Genomic DNA, 17,254 nt, shown 5'->3' with positions numbered 1-17,254 from the left:
GCTGTCAGAAGTTCTGAAAAGAGTTGAAAATGCAGCAACAAAAATCTTTGATAATTTGTCCAGTAACCTGATAGGTGGAAAAGCAAATTTTAAATCTACCCTAAAATCACTTCTCCTGGACAACTCTTTCTACTACATGGAAGAATTTGTATTCAAAAGCGGGTGGCATGTAAAAAACTTGTTTTTAAGTGTAGTTGCATGAGTAGGATTTTAAAAAAAGTGTGTTTATTAATGTTAAACATATCAGTATACATATCCTATATAAACTGACTCCACATAATTGCGACGAAAGCTTTGTTCAAATGACCTGCGGAATAAGTAACTAACTCTTCGATCTTCAGGTCTTAGGTTGCTTCGACGCAGTTGTCCATTCCTGACGCTTGTCTAGCTTAAACATTTAGTTTTTACTTATTTATTTATATATTTATTTAACCTGGCAAGATTAGGGCCATCAGGCCCTCTCTTACATCTAACCAGGCATTCTACTTATTTTACATTCATACGTTTTAGTAGGCATGTTAAACTACATCTAGTACAAAAAGTGAAATAAACAATTACAAAGGCACACCTGGAAACATACATACATATAGAGTTTATATTCGTAGATTATAAGTACTGTTATAATTAGACATTATTGAAGAGACAGATTTTAGATAGGAGTACTGGCAGCAGGGAGTATGAGGGAGGCTCATGGTGAAGGGAGGAGAAGAATAGAGAGACATTATGAAACATAATTAAGGAAATATAAAGAAAAATTAGATTACGTGGGTAATAGAGATAGATGAAGAGGAAGGCATCTCAGGAGCAAGATAGGAGACGCTAGCTTTGCTATTTGACAGATGAGAGGACTGGCCTTGTACATTAATTTTGTGGAAAGCACTATGAGGATGATAGTAGGAAATGCTTCAACTTCTTCTTAAAAGCAGCAGGAGATTGAATTTTGCGCAAGGTAAGGGGCAATTTGTTCCAGAGGCGGACAGCGGTAACTGAGAAAGAGTTTGGAAAAGTTTTTGTTTTGTGAGTGGGCACAGTTAGGATACCAGATAAGAGTGACCTCGTGTTTCGATTATGATGGCATGACAGATTTTTAATCTCTGAAGCTAGGTATTGGGGTGCTTGCGCGACGAGGAGTCGATGAAGTAGGCATAGAGTGTGGTTGTCACGCAATTTGTCCGGCCGCAGCCACCCTAGCTCGCAGTATGAAGCACTAACATGATCATATCGGCGGATGTTGCAGGTGTAACGCACACAGGCCTTCATGGTTAGCTCTAGCCGTCTTTTGTTTTCACTACTCATGCCTTGTTGAATTACATCACAATAGCGTAGGTTCGGTAGAACGAGTGCTTGCACGAGCTGGCGTTTCAAGTCCTGTGGAAATATGTTCTGAAGCTTTTTGAGAGCATAGAGACAAGCAGACGTCTTTCGGCACACTGCGACTGTATTCTCCGCCCAGTTGAGATGCTCGTCCAAAGTTACACCCAAGTTCTTAACTGTTTTCTGATATGGTATTGGAGTACCGTCGAGCAAAATAGGAGGTAGCCGTTATCGGAAATCTGAACTTATTAATTTCTCATGGGCTATAAAGATTACTTGCGTCTTTTTTGCATTTAGTTTAAGCCCCAGGTTTTTCACCCATGTCACTACTGAAGGCAGTTCATCATTCATCTGAGCGATTGCAGTGTTTACATCTTCAGGTCTGACGTTTAGGTTGAGCTGGAGGTCGTCGGCATAGGAATGATATAAAGAAAACAGAAGTGGTGCTAAGACTGATCCTTGTGGCACTCCCGAGGAAACATGTTTAGCATGTCCACCTGCTATGATGAAACAAAAATGAACAACTTCGTCCCCCCGCGTGCGCCGCTAAACACCGCCCTGAGGTCTGCGTGTGTCGTGACGAGGCGTTCTGCTGCCACTGGCCTAACGCGGTCTGTCCCGCTGCAGGTGCTCGGCGGCTCCAGCGTGCTCAACTACATGATCTACGCGCGCGGCAACCGCCTCGACTACGACACGTGGGAGGCGCTGGGCAACCCGGGCTGGGGCTACCGCCACGTGCTGCCGTACTTCCGGAAGTCGGAGGACCAGCGCAACCCCTACCTGGCGCGCAACTCGCGCTACCACGCCACGGGCGGCCTGCTCACCGTGCAGGTAAGGCAAGTCGGGAGGCCGCTGCTGCCCAACTGTGGCAGGGGGCTACCATTAGCGTAAAGGAACGGCAGGAGAAAACTGCATGACATACTGAAACCAGTCACATTTTGGACAGATCGTCCCTCCATATTTATTAGATTCGTAGTACGCACCATCGCGTAGCAGCAGTAGCGGGCAGGCACGTCAGAGCAAGTATACAATCCATCCACTCCGCATTGTTGCATCGAATTAGTTTGCGCCTGCAAATACGCAAGCCGATAAACATATTTCCAAAGATGGCTCTTCCGGTTAGTTCGTGTCAGCGGCTTCAATGAACTGCACGCACGTAGCGACGTTTGTCCCGTTACAAACGGTGCCCATAGAAAGCACCTGTAATGTGAGCCAAAAAGCTTTGAAAGATGATATGTCCACAGGTGTAAGAGTACTTTGTGTATGACTTTTAGTTTACAGTCCGCTGTCCTCGTAAGTCCTGGACGTATTTACAAATAACTGCTTCTTTATCCCCTCAACTCTCCATAGTCAGTACACCTGTCCCCATTCAGAACGCTACTGCAAAGGCACTAAACGTGCTCAAGCGACTGCTAGCTTCGGATGGTGCAGCTACGACGCTTTTAAGCATCTGAGAGCGTTTTTGGCCACAAAGATCTCTCTTATCTTAAACTGAAAGCGTGGCTACGCTGAACTACTCATGTTGTTGTTGTGGTCTTCAGTCCTGAGACTGGTTTGATGCAGCTCTCCATGCTACTCTATCCTGTGCAAGCTTCTTCATCTCCCGGTACCTACTGCAACCTACATCATTCTGAGTCTATTTAGTGTATTCATCTCTTGGTCTCCCTCTACGATTTTTACCCTCCACGCTGCCCTCCAATACTAAATTGGTGATCCCTTGATGCCTCAGAATATGTCCTAGCAACCAATCCCATCTTCTAGTCAAGTTGTACTACAAATTTCTCTTCTCCCGAATCCTATTCAACACTTCCTCATTAGTTATGTGATCTACTCATCTAATTTTCAGCATTCTTCTGTAGCACCACATTTCGAAAGCTTCTATTCTTTTCTTGTCCAAACTATTTATCGTCCATGTTTCACTTCCATACATGGCTACACTCCGTACAAATACTTTCAGAAATGACTACTCATACGTTTTACAAATATCATCTCGAATGAATCTTTCGTTGTTAACTCGATGGCATAAATATTCTCCCCCCTCCCCTATCTCTACCCCATCACGCCTTTCTGTACATTTTCATTTCTTCAATTGACATACCTTTGAGAATAAAATGATGTCAAATTCAGTATATTCTGTCTCAATTAAACCTCCACATTACCTGAAATAGCTCAGAAACCAGTAGTTGTTGAACAGCTTATATTTGTACGCGAATGCAAGTTTTCTCGGCGAATATCATTGGTAAATAATTTCGGTTTATCGGCTCAGTTTCCTACTCATGATCTTCAGGCGAATTCAATAATTGTACACTATTCTTGTATAAGAAAACAAAACAACGTGATATACAGGTTGTTACAAAAAGGTACGGCCAAACTTTCAGGAACCATTCCTCACACACAAATAAAGAAAAGATGTTATGTGGACATGAGTCCGGAAACGCTTAATTTCCATCTTAGAACTCATTTTAGTTTGCTCTTCCACCTACACTCAATGGAGCACGTTATCATGGTTTCATACGGGATACTCTACCTGTGCTGCTAGAACACGTGCCTTTACAAGTACGACACAACATGTGGTTCATGCACGATGGAGCTCCTGCACATTTCAGTCGAAGTGTTCGTACGCTTCTCAACAACAGATTCGGTGACCGATGGATTGGTAGAGGCGGACCAATTCCGTGGCCTCCACGCTCTCCTGACGTCAACCCTCTTGACTTTCATTTATGGGGCATTTGCAATTTCTTGTCTACGCAACCCCGGTCCCAAATGTAGAGACTCTTCGTGCTCGTTTTGTGGACGGCTGTGATACAATACGCTATTCTCCAGGGCTGCATCAGCGCATCAGGGATCCCATGCGACGGAGGGTGGATGCACGTATCCTCGCTAACGGAGGACATTTTGAACATTTCGTGTAACAAAGTGTTCGAAGTCACGCTGGTACGTTCTGTTGCTGTGTGTTTCCATTCAGTGATTAATGTGATTTGAAGAGAAGTAATAAAATGAGCTCTAACATGGAAAGTAAGCGTTTCCGGACGCATGTCCACGTAACACATTTTCTTTCTTTGTGTGTGAGGAGTGTTTCCTGAAAGTTTGGCCGTACCTTTTGGTAACACCCTGTGCAGTGCTATACGCATGAGCCCCTCGACGGCTTTCCTCGAGAACCTGAGCCCGAAGTCGTGGCCAGCGGGCGCCTTGCGAGGGACACGGCTCGAGTGATGGCAGGCGTGTCGTACTGCAGGAGTCGCCGTGGCACACGCCGCTGGCGCTGGCGTTCGTGCAGGCGGGCCAGCAGCTGGGCTACGAGCACCGCGACTGCAACGGCGAGCGGCAGACGGGCTTCATGATCGCCCAGGGCACCATCCGGCGCGGCTCGCGCTGCTCCACGGCCAAGGCCTTCCTGCGGCCCGTCCGCCTGCGCCACAACCTGCACGTGGCGCTGCGGGCGCACGTCACGCGGCTGCTCGTCCACCCCGCAACCGCCACCGCCTACGGCGTCGAGTTGGTCCGGGACGGCGTCCGGCAGGTGAGCGCGCCCCACGGGCTTCACGCTTCAGTCAACACTTGTAAGGGCTGTAACACCACACAACTGAATCTGAGTCTCACGAATCGATCTTATCGACAGCGACCTACTCATTTCCGACATACCCAACTTCGTCATTCCAACTCTCTCCTTTATTACAACCAACTTCGTCATCTCCGAGTCTCTCTTCTTTCATATCAACTTTTATCATCCTCAATGCTTTCCTCTGCATATCCAACTTTGTAGTTTCTCTCTCCTCTCTCATATCCAACTTTGTCGTCACTGTCTCCTCTGCCACATTCAGCTTCGTCATCTCCAACTCTCGCCTCTTGATATTCAACTTCGTCATCTCCAACTCTCGCTTCTTGATATTCAACTCCATCATCTCCAACTCTCTCCTCTGTAATATTCATCATATTTTCGTTACCTATAACTGAGTCTATATGGTCGCTCCACTTCGTATCTCTACAAATGGTTCAAATGGCTCTGAGTACTATGGGACTTAACTTCTAAGGTCATCAGTCCCCTAGAAAGTAGAACTACGTAAACCTAACCAACCTAAGGACATCACACACATCCATGCCCGAAGCAGGATTCGAACCTGCGATTGTAGCGGTCGCAGGGTTCGAGACTGCAGCCCCTAGAACCGCTCAGCCACCCCGGCCGGCCATATCTCTACATATTGTTATTCCAAAATATTTTTATTCTGCATCCGACTCCAGTTGAGACACACTAATACCGTTGTCAAACGGTATCACAACTGACTTTTCAGGATTTCCCGTAGGACTTGTTCTAAATGCCCTTGTCGCCAGATAACATTGTGGAAGTGACACAATATTTTTTTTCGAAACAACTGTTCGACACCATCTGGTGGTGGTAGTTGTAGTCACTCCTGAAAGACGCTACTAGAGTGGGGACGTCGAAATTTACCAGGCCAGTAGCAGAAATTACGCATGCGCGGAAAAGTGATCACAGCTGGATAGAAGCGACGCATTTAGTGCTCACTACGAAGAGTTGCCGGACGCTCGTGTGGTTCAAAAACTAAGTCTCTGCAACGCTCTCCGTAGGGTCGCACATCTGAATTGCCTTCAGCTTGGGTCTCTTTCGTGAAGACTATGAACTGCCATTTCTCTACATTAAGACTCGTTCATGTTTTATCGGGGCCTGTATGTACATTACCGCAATCTTTCCAGGGATAATCTCCTCGTAAATAACTGCATAATCTGCGAAAAGCCTGAGTTTGTAACCAACAAAATTCGCTAAGCCATTATGACTTTAGCTCCAGTTTATTGAAGGAAATCATGTAAAACCCAAACCATAGACGCTGGGCCGTATTTTATCTCTGATCCTTAAGAACAGGTCTATCGGTAGTATCTCTGATTCCATTTCTGACATGTCTTCTGTTCCATCAGCGCTTTTCAAGGTTTGACCCACTGCTACTAACAGATGAACAGAGGTAGTGTCCAACTGGTTGCTGTTAGTATGGTTATCTAGAGAAGCGAATTGTGTCATGTGCTATGCCGTCTGGATTCTTATCATTGTCTGTGTTAATGTGAAAAATTGTTTAAACCTTCAGACGCACTGATTTCGGGTCGTATCTATGACTGCCTAGCAGTATCACTGCATTTGTTCCAACAGAAAGTCAGCACACTTTCCTTACGGATTAAAACTGCGTCTCGAACCGTGACAATTACTTGTAAAATTGACTTTAATGAAAACTCCGCGTGCAAAATGGCAATTACCTGGCTTCAAGTCCGTGTCCGATGCAGTTCTCGTGTGTGCTGTTCATTTCAACACACTTTGCACAGAAGAGCGAAAGTTTAATTTACGACGTAGCAGTCTGCGACGGAAATCACTAACCGGATCACGTCCATTCGTGGTTTGCGAGGAGAGATCCAAACTTACAGTCCACATAGCTAGCGAAAGGTGTGCTACATACAGAACGTGTTAAGCGAATAAAACGTAGAAGTAGCGAGAAATCGGACAACATTTAAACTGGAAGCGCATCAACTGAAATGCTACGATGGGAGTGGGGATGCGATGAAAAAGCCACTGGCGCGTGTGAACGATATTAGTGCTTGAGGTACTTCCGCATACATCCAGAGTATAAAGGAAAAGCACAGTTACTGTTCAGTGTTATGCATCACAATGACAGCAGGAGGAGTTGTGGAAAGTGGAGTCTGTACTTACTCACCTTTACAAAAGCAATGTGGTCTTCATCTTAAAGGCCCGGGAAAATCGATCAAAGGACATCTGAAATTAAAGAATCTGAGACAACTGCATTTATAGCTTTACTAGCAAATCCGACAATACTAAATATGCATGGAAACTGAATGTTGTTGTTGTGTTGTTCTTGTCTTCAGTCCTGAAACTGGTTTGATGCAGCTCTCCATGCTACCCTATCCTGTGCAAGCTTCTTCATCTCCCCCTACCTACTGCAACCTACATCCTTCTGAATCTGGTTAGTGTGGTCATCTCTCGGTCTCCCTCTACGATTTCTACCCTCCACGCTGCCCTCCAATACTGAATTGGTGATACCTTGATGCCTCAGAACATGTCCTACCAACCGATCCCTTCTTCTGGTCAAGTTGTGCCACAAACATCTCTTCTCCCCAATCCTATTCAATACTTCCTCATTAGTTATGTGATCTACCCGTCTAATCTTCAGCATTCTTCTGTAGCACCACATTTCGAAAGCTTCTATTCTCTTCTTGTCCAAACTATTTATCGTCCATGATTCACTTCCATACATGGCTACACTCCATACAAATACTTTCAGAAATGACTTCCTGACACTTAAATCTATACTCGATGTTAACAAACTTCTCTTCTTCAGAAACGCTTTCCTTGCCATTGCCAGTCTACATTTTATATCCTCTCTACTTCGACCATCATCAGTTATTTTGCTCCCCAAATAGCAAAACTCCTTTACTACTTTAAGTGTCTCACTTCCTAATCTAATACTCTCATCATCACACGACTTAATTCGACTACATTCCATTATCCTCGTTTTGCTTTTGTTAATGGTCATCTTATATCCTCCTTTCAAGACACTGTCCATTCCGTTCAACTGCTCTTCCAAGTCCTTCGCTGTCTCTGACAGAATTACGATGTCATCGGCGAACCTCAAAGTTTTTATTTCTTCTCCATGGACTTTAATAACTACTCCGAATTTTTCTTTTGTTTCCTTCACTGCTTGCTCAATATACAGATTGAATAACATCGGGGAGAGACTACAGCCCTGTCTCACTCCTTTCCCAACCACTGCTTCCGTTTCAGGTCCCTCGACTCTAATAACTGCCATCTGCTTTCTGTACAAATTGTAAATAGCCTTTCGCTCCCTGTATTTTACCCCTGCCACTTTCAGAATTTGAAAGAGAGTATTCCAGTCAACATTGTCAAAAGCTTTCTCTAAGCCTACAAATGCTAGAAACGTAGGTTTGCCCTTCCTTAATCTAGCTTCTAAGATAAGTCGTAGGGTCAGTATTGCCTCACGTGTTCCAACTTTTCTACGGAATCCAAACAGATCTTCCCCGAGGTCGGCTTCTATTAGATTTTCCATTCGTCTGTAAAGAACTCACGTTAGTATTTTGCAGCTGTGACTTATTAAACTGATAGTTCGGTAATTTTCACATCTGTCAACACCTGCTTTCTTTGGGATTGGAATTATTATATTCTTCTTGAAGTCTGAGGGTATTTCGCCTGTCTCAGACATCTTGCTCACCAGATGGTAGAGTTTTGTCAGGACTGGCTCTCCCAGGGCCGTCAGTAGTTCCAATGGAATGTTGTCTAATCCAGGGGCCTTGTTTCGACTCAGGTCTTTCAGTGCTCTGTCAAACTCTTCACGCAGTATCGTATCTCCCATTTCATCTTCATCTACATCCTCTTCCATTTCCATAATATTGTCCTCAAGTACATCGCCCTTGTATAGACCCTCTATATACTCCTTCCACCTTTCTGCTTTCCCTTCTTTGCTTAGAACTGGGTTTCCATCTGAGCTCTTAATATTCATACAAGTGGTCCTCTTTTCTCCAAAGGTCTCTTTAATTTTCCTGTAGGCAGTATCTATCTTACCCCTAGTGAGATAAGCCTCTACATCCTTACATTTGTCCTCTAGGCAGCCCTGCTTAGTCATTTTGCACTTCCTGTCGATGTCATTTTTGAGACGTTTGTATTCCTTTTTGCCTGCTTCATTTCATGCATTTTTATATTTTCTCCTTTCATCAATTAAATTCAATATTTCTTCTGTTACCCAAGGATTTCTACTAGCCCTCGTCTTTTTACCTACTTGATCCTCTGCTGCCTTCACTACTTCATCACTCAAAGCTACCCATTCTTCTTCTGTTGTATTTCTTTCCCCTATTCCTGTCAATTGCTCCCTTATGCTCTCCTTGAAACTCCGTACAACCTCTGGTTCTTTTAGTTTATCTAGGTCCCATCTCCTTAAATTCCCACCTTTTTGCAGTTTCTTCAGTTTTAATCTACAGGTCATAACCAACAGATTGTGGTCAGAGTCCACATCTGCCCCTGGAAATGTCTTACAATTTAAAACCTGGTTCCTAAATCTCTGTCGTACCATTATATAATCTATCTGAAACCTGTCAGTATCTCCAGGCTTCTTCCATGTATACAGCCTTCTTTTATGATTCTTGAACCAAGTGTTACCTATGATTAAATTGTGCTCTGTGCAAAATTCTACCAGGCGGCTTCCTCTTTCATTTCTTTACCCCAGTCCATATTCACCTACTACGTTTCCTTCTCTCCCTTTTCCTACTACCGAATTCCAGTCACCCATGACTATTAAATTTTCGTCACCCTTCACTATCTGAATAATTTCTTTTATTTGATCATACATTTCTTCAATTTCTTCGTCATCTGCAGAGCTAGTTGCCATATAAACTTGTACTACTGTAGTAGGTGTGGGCTTCGTATCTATCTTGGCCACAATAATGCGTTCGCTATGTTGTTTGTAGTAGCTTACCCGCATTCCTATTTTCCTGTTCATTATTAATCCTACTCCTGCATTACCCCTATTTGATTTTGTGTTCATAGCCCTGTAGTCACCTGACCAGAAGTCTTGTTCCTCCTGCCACCGAACTTCACTACTTCCCACTATATCTAACTTTAACCTATCCATTTCCCTTTTTAAATTTTCTAACCTACCTGCCCGATTAAGGGATCTGACATTCCACGCTCCGACCCGTAGAACGCCAGTTTTCTTTCTCCTGATAACGACATCCTCTTGAGTAGTCCCCGCCCGGAGATCCAAATGGGGGACTATTTTACCTCCGGAATATTTTACCCAAGAGGACGCCATCATCATTTATCCATACAGTAAAGCTGCATGCCCTCGGGAAGAACTGCGGCCGCAGTTTCCCCTTGGTTTCTGCCGTTCGCAGTACCAGCAAAGCAAGGCCATTTTGGTTAGTGTTACAAGGCCATATCAGTCAAAGATCCAGACTGTTACCCCTGCAACTACTGAAAAGGCTGCTGCCCCTCTTCAGGAACCACATGTTTGTCTGGCCTCTCAACAGATACCCCTCCGTTGCGGTTGCACCTACGGTACGGCTATCTGTATCGCGGAGGCACGCAAGCCTCCCCACCAACGGCAAGGTCCATGGTTCATGGGGGGGGGGAATGAATATACAACCTAATCTCCTTCTCCCACGTCTCTCTGTCCACCTCCTCCACAACCTATCTCTGTCAAATCTCTCTGTCCACCACCTCCTTCGCCGTCTCTCTGTCTTCCTCCTCCTGGCCCCTTTCTCTCCTTCTCCTCTTCTCACCTCTCTCTCTTTGTCTCCTCATTCCCCCTCTCTACTTTTCCTCCCCATCGCCTCTCTGTCCGTCTTCTCTCTGACTTGAGACTCGTTACCTGTTACTGCAAATTCGTATTCCGTAGTACTAAGCTGATCACAAGCCCATAAACCATGTACACAACTTTTACTTTTCTGTGAAACCCGACTGCGAGGAAGAAAACAAAGTTGCACATTGTTGTGTACACAACTTTTTAAAAACATTTGTCATGTAATGAGAAAAAACATATATGGGAGAAACAAATTGTCTGACTGTGAGAACGGCAACAAAACCGCTCATTTTTACAACACAGCACAGGACCGGGCTTTCTTTATCGCAATCTGTTTTAACATAAAACCTATACATTGTTGTTTTAAATTATAAGTAGCTCATGGGCGTCTCAATGTCTATTACAGTACAGTGTAAAAGTTCAAATGAAACCACTCAAGAACCTTTCTAGAATTTTGGCAACGAAGTTTCCTCTTTATGTGTTGCATAGATATTCTTATATTTAAAAAGTATATAGCCTATGTCAGTACGAATATTCATTAGAGTATCTTGTAAAAATTTGAAGTAAATCAGTCAAGATTTTTTCGAGATTTTTCGTAACAACATTTTTCCCATTTACGGTACATTACACGTCTATTGTCATGCTGTTCATATCAAAATATATATAGCCTAAGTCTGCCCCAATGTTTGACAGAGTACCTTGTAAAAACGAGAAGTTAGTGTGTCCAAAACTTATAGGGAGCTTCTGTAACGGTTTCCTCTTTATACACTCCTGGAAATGGAAAAAGGAACACATTGACACCGGTGTGTCAGACCCACCATACTTGCTCCGGACACTGCGAGAGGGCTGTACAAGCAATGATCACACGCACGGCACAGCGGACACACCAGGAACCGCGGTGTTGGCCGTCGAATGGCGCTAGCTGCGCAGCATTTGTGCACCGCCGCCGTCAGTGTCAGCCAGTTTGCCGTAGCACACGGAGCTCCATCGCAGTCTTTAACACTGGTAGCATGCCGCGACAGCGTGGACGTGAACCGTATGTGCAGTTGACGGACTTTGAGCGAGGGCGTCTATACGCATGCGGGCATGCGGGAGGCCGGGTGGACGTACCGCCGAATTGCTCAACACTTGGGGCGTGAGGTCCCCACAGTACATCGATGTTGTCGCCAGTGGTCGGCGGAAGGTGCACGTGCACGTCGACCTGGGACCGGACCGCAGCGACCCACGGATGGACGCCAAGACCGTAGGATCCTACGCAGTGCCGTAGGGGACGGCACCGCCACTTCCCAACAAATTAGGGACACTGTTGCTGCTGGGGTATCGTCGAGGACCATTCACAACCGTCTCCATGAAGCTGGGCTACGGTCCCGCACACCGTTAGGCCTCCAGTGGTGTCGCGACAGGCGTGAATGGAGGGACGAATGGAGACGTGTCTTCTTCAGCGATGAGAGTAGCTTCTGCCTTGGTGCCAATGATGGTCGTATGCGTGTTTGGCGCCGTGCAGGTGAGCGCCACAATCAGGACTGCGTACGACCGAGGCACACAGGGCCAACACCCGGCATCATGGTGTGGGGAGCAATCTCCTACACTGGCCGTACACCTCTGGTGATCGTCGAGGGGACACTGAATAGGGCACGGTACATCCAAACCGTCATCGAACCCATCGTTCTACCATTCCTAGACCGGCAAGGGAACTTGCTGTTCCAACAGGGCAATGCACGTCCGCATGTATCCCGTGCCACCCAACGTGCTCTAGAAGGTGTAAGTCAACTACCCTGGCCAGCATGATCTCCGGATCTGTCCCCGATTGAGCATGTTTGGGACTGTATGAAGCGTCGTCTCACGCGGTCTGCACGTCCAGCACGAACGCTGGTCCAACTGAGGCGCCAGGTGGAAATGGCATGGCAAGCCGTTCCACAGGACTACATCCAGCATCTCTACGATCGTCTCCATGGGAGAATAGCAGCCTGCATTGCTGCGAAAGGTGGATATACACTGTACTAGTGCCGACATTGTGCATGCTCTGTTGAATGTGTCTATGTGCCTGTGGTTCTGTCAGTGTCATCATGTGATGTATCTGACCCCAGGAATGTGTCAATAAAGTTTCCCCTTCCTGGGACAATGAATTCACGGTGTTCTTATTTCAATTTCCAGGAGTCTATATACGTATACACACATTAAAAATACGTAGCCTGTGGCCATTCAGATATTTATTTTAGTTGTGTGTAAAAATTTGAATTAAATCAGTCGATAACTTTTCGAGGGTTTTGCTAATAACTTTATCTCTTTACACAGAATATATGTAAAATTAGCATATGGCCACACGAACTTTTATTAGAGTATCGTGTAAAAATTTGAAGTAAATTAGTTTAGAAGCTTTCGAGATTTTTGGCAAAAACCTCTCCCCTTTACGTAGTATATAATAACAAAGAGTTCTTGACCGATTTAGTTCAATCTTTTACACAATACTGTAATAAATATTCGGACGGATATATAACGCTTATTACAGTATTGTGTAAAACACTGAAGTAAATCGGTCAAACGGCTTGTCTTATGTACACGATATTTCAGAACTGACGGTCAATAATTCACACATGGGAAGTACAGGTCAAAAGTAGCTAAAAAGTCCCAATATATATGGGTCCACAAATCAACCGTTGTCGATACAACACATTTCCTCTTGCGGCTTATCAATTTCTATGAACACATGTCATTTTTAAACGTTAAAGTACGTGTTCCAAATGTTGTCCGTCTGTTTTAATGCAACATTGAACTCTTACGTGAAATGAGTTGCGAATCTTTTAAGGCAGTCATGAGGAATTCTGTAAATGCTGGAAGGCTGCTTCAATCCGCAAGCGTAATTCATCAGGAGAGTTGATCTCGGTAGCGTAGACCAGGCTTCAGACATGACCCAGACACACAAGTCCATGGGACTTAAATCTGGAGACCTTGGAGGCCATTGCACAGGCACTCCTTTATCTGTCCAGTGTTGACCAAACGTTTGAGATACAAGTAGGTGCACTCGTAAATGAAAAAGTGCTGGATGACCGTCATACATGAACCACACGTCAGGAGTTGGTTCACGTGCACACGTGGAAGTAAAGACCGCAGAAACCGCATGTACTGCTGTCCGGTTAGTCTCTGTGGTGGCAACTGTGGCCCAGTTACTGTGGCCCAGTTACTGTGGCCCAGTTACTGTGGCCCAGTTACTGTGGCCCAGTTACTGTGGCCCAGTTACTGTGGCCCAGTTACTGTGGCCCAGTTACTGTGGCCCAGTTATGCGGTCTCGGGGCAGTCCTGCCCAGGCGTTCAACGAATAATGCTGCTGGTGTCGTGATACGTGTGTTGCATTAGGATTGACATCGGCCCAAATGTGACAGTTATGATGGTTAAAAATACCGTCACGGATAAATTGAGCCTCATCCGTGAACAGAATACCTCATACTAAGGGGGAATTCAGCGTGCCCATTGACGGAAATTCTCCCTAGGAGAGAAGTCTGCAATGTTATGAGCTTGTACTCGCTGGACTTGATGTGGCTAGAGTTACTTGCCGATGAAAATCCGCCACACGCTGCTGTGGCTGAGGACACGCTCCCTGTTGAAGTACTCGGGCGTTCGTGTACAACGCGTAACACGGTTTCCTCAACGTCGGCTGTTATTGATTTGGGTCGACCTTCTCTTTCATGGTGTACGAAACTACGTGTTTCTGTAAGGCGCTGATGTAAACAGCCAAATGTGCGAATGTCGGGCTGCCTGCAGAGAGGAAAGGCTTCTTCATGCCTCGGCGGCACTGCTGCCATTCGCTTTGACACACTTGAAGTGCATGCCAGGGTACTCCTCGTCGGCGCAACTCGTGTCCTTGGTGCCTTCACGTTCTTAACTGATTGTGAGGCCTGTGCGGCACAGTGCACGCAGGGGGGAAGGAAAGTAATTGCGCATCGATAAACAGATAGTCTATCCCAAGACGTAAACACCGAGATATACAGAGGCGTTTACTTTGGTTCCCAACTCGAATTAAGGCGATACCTCGGCAACGGTTGATTTGCGGACCCATATTTATTGCAACTTTTTAGCTACTTTTAGTCTGTACTTTCCATGTGTGAATTATTGACCATCGCTTCTGAAACACCCTATATAATAGTAGAGATTATGTCCAAGGTATTAGCTGGGTTATGAGAATGCGGCACTCTTATATAGCTGCTATATCGTACGTTTGAAGTTCACTTTACACTCAACACTCTCGCCACTTCACCCATAGCGTCTGGGACTTCGTTAGCTATTGGGCCATTAATTTACATTGGCTCAAAAATCTGGAGCAGGTAACAACTACTGTCTCGCTTCCAGGAAAGTAAACAACACATCAGTCGATTCCTCTCAGAAAGTTTATCTACTACTTCCGTCAGATAGTTCAGCTTTAAACTGTTATCAAAAATAACTTTATATTTTTCTTCGTAACAAGACACTTACGACAAGAATGGAGTAAAAATAGTGGAATGCCTGGCGTATGCATGTGGTAAGGCAACGTTTCGGGTTCCTGTCACGATCTGGTATACAGGTTTAATTTGCCGTTAAGTTTGAAAAGCGCGCACAGAAGAGTAAAGAATGGAAGACTAATTATGGAAATAATAGAGTACCGAAAGGAATATTTCTTGACAATGTTTTAAATACTGTTCTCTTCCCGTGTCCTGGCACCACGCTTACACACGTACCCTGTGTTCTGCTCGCAGCTACCTCCCAAACTTGTTTTTCTCGGATATTCAACAGCAGAGCAGACTTTCGTAGCAAGGGGCTCTGATTACAACACCAGTGAGCCACATCGTTTCCAAAGTGGTTGGTCACGTTACCAGATATTCAGACACAACCTGCTCTTGCAATTGGCACAGATATCGTTGTCTCCACCTGGTTTCACTATCTCCGTGTTTGTAGGCCGCAAATGTCAGTGGGTCGATGGTCGGCATCTTATTGTGGTCACTCGTGCCTAATAAGCGGAGATCGGTAGCGAATGGTCAGTAAATGACTTGGGGTTAGTAGCCCCACAACTCTAACATTGCCGTTGTGAGAATTTTGAAATAAATTATTCACGCCATTGTACACAGCTGTCTGCCACTACTCATTGTTCTCGTTGGTGTATACAACAGGATACTTCGGAATGGACTGAGGCGTTCGAATATAATCCTCTCATTCTCACGGCCAGGTACTTCCTGGATGCCTCCTCCTTTTTGGTAAAGCGCGCTACTGTATTCCCGGTGTTTTGAGACCAGTGTTGCATATACAGCCGTGTGTACTCTGCAAACCACTGAACTGTGCGTTGTTCAGAGAACACACTTGCGACCTTGGTCTTACTTCGCCGCCGAGTTCACTAAACGACGCTAATACTCCCCCCAGAGCCCAGCGTCTGAGTATCACCTAATGCAGATTGTCTAACATGTCTGTGATGTTCTTAAGCTGACAGAACAAACCCTCGACTCATTTGACTGTTCTGTCACTGTTCTGTTTGTCCTGTTTGGTAAGAGGTCACTGCAGAGGAACGATGGCCTAGAATGGAGTTAAACAAGTAGTCTTCTTTGTAGATGAAATACGAGTACACTTTCTGTGTGTTCTTCCTATGAATGCGTCCGTATCTACCTTCCCGATGACAAGATTTATGTAACTGTCCTAAAATAAATGGGTGAGAGTTGTAAGGCTAAATGCGATTTTTTTCTAGAGGTTTAATGCGTTTTGGGTAGGCAAATAATACAGGATCTTTTATTACTTCCGTTGTGTTCAACTCTCTTCTACTATTGGAAAGTATAGTGAGCACTGACAGATTTTTCACTTTCAAATGGTTCAAATGGCTCTGAGCACTATGGGACTTAACATCTACGATCATCAGTCCCCTAGAACGTAGAACTACTTAAACCTAACTAACCTAAGGACACCACAAAACACCCATTTTTCACTTTCTTTGAATTTATCACGCGTATGTGACTAGTGCAAGCAACGGATCGGTCTTACTTGCGGCGATGGAAGGAAGTTACTTAAGTCAAACCGATTATACAGTTTAAATCTTGCCCATGATTTTCAATGTTAGACCCTGTAAATCGTAATCTCATTTATATTAATCTGGCAATATGGGCTGATTTACCTACTAGCTTATGCTATGCTGATATTTCTGAGGAGCTGTTTTATGATATGCAGGAAGCCGAATTTTCCGGATGTGTTGCTTATACCGGTTTCTTCGATACTAGCTGACGTATCACATCTGATGAAACATACGAACAAAACAGAAGCACGCTGCGCTGTCAGCCTCATTGCGATTTTGGGATACAAAAATTTCTGATCGTGGGATCTGATCTTCGCACGGTCGTAGCAACTTTTTCGTCGGAAAGAACATATAATTTTTAACTACCGAAATACTTCATGATTCTGAAAACTTTCCGTCCTGCGGCGCGGTTTTCTCTTTATATTCTGTATCTTCAAGGAACTGACTGGCTCTCATGTCTGTGGAAGAAATGCAATGCTGCCGTGCCTAATAGAGTATTGTTTTCGGTGTAATACAGAGGTGGTCGTTCATTTAATTTTACACTGATAATCCTATCTGACTTTCTGCGTCTGCAGAGCCGGACATTATGGCGGTC

At 44.9% G+C, this 17,254-nt stretch overlaps 1 protein-coding gene across 2 annotated transcripts in view; it reads left to right on the top strand.

The window, feature by feature from the left end:
• The window catches only part of LOC126283974 (glucose dehydrogenase [FAD, quinone]-like), a 153,206-nt gene that overhangs the window by 114,838 nt on the left and 21,114 nt on the right, over nt 1-17,254 (top strand). For both annotated transcript variants that reach the window (XM_049982434.1, XM_049982433.1), the window contains exons 4-5: nt 1,942-2,145; nt 4,550-4,834. In XM_049982434.1, coding sequence (XP_049838391.1) covers nt 1,942-2,145; nt 4,550-4,834 — 489 coding nt within the window. The remainder of the gene's footprint in view (nt 1-1,941; nt 2,146-4,549; nt 4,835-17,254) is intronic.

The sequence above is a fragment of the Schistocerca gregaria genome, chromosome 8, assembly GCF_023897955.1.
Source record: "Schistocerca gregaria isolate iqSchGreg1 chromosome 8, iqSchGreg1.2, whole genome shotgun sequence".
In the NCBI taxonomy this organism is placed as follows: Eukaryota; Metazoa; Arthropoda; class Insecta; order Orthoptera; family Acrididae; genus Schistocerca; species Schistocerca gregaria.
Note: the sequence above shows the minus strand (reverse complement) of the source record. Positions and strands in the feature narration are given on the sequence as shown.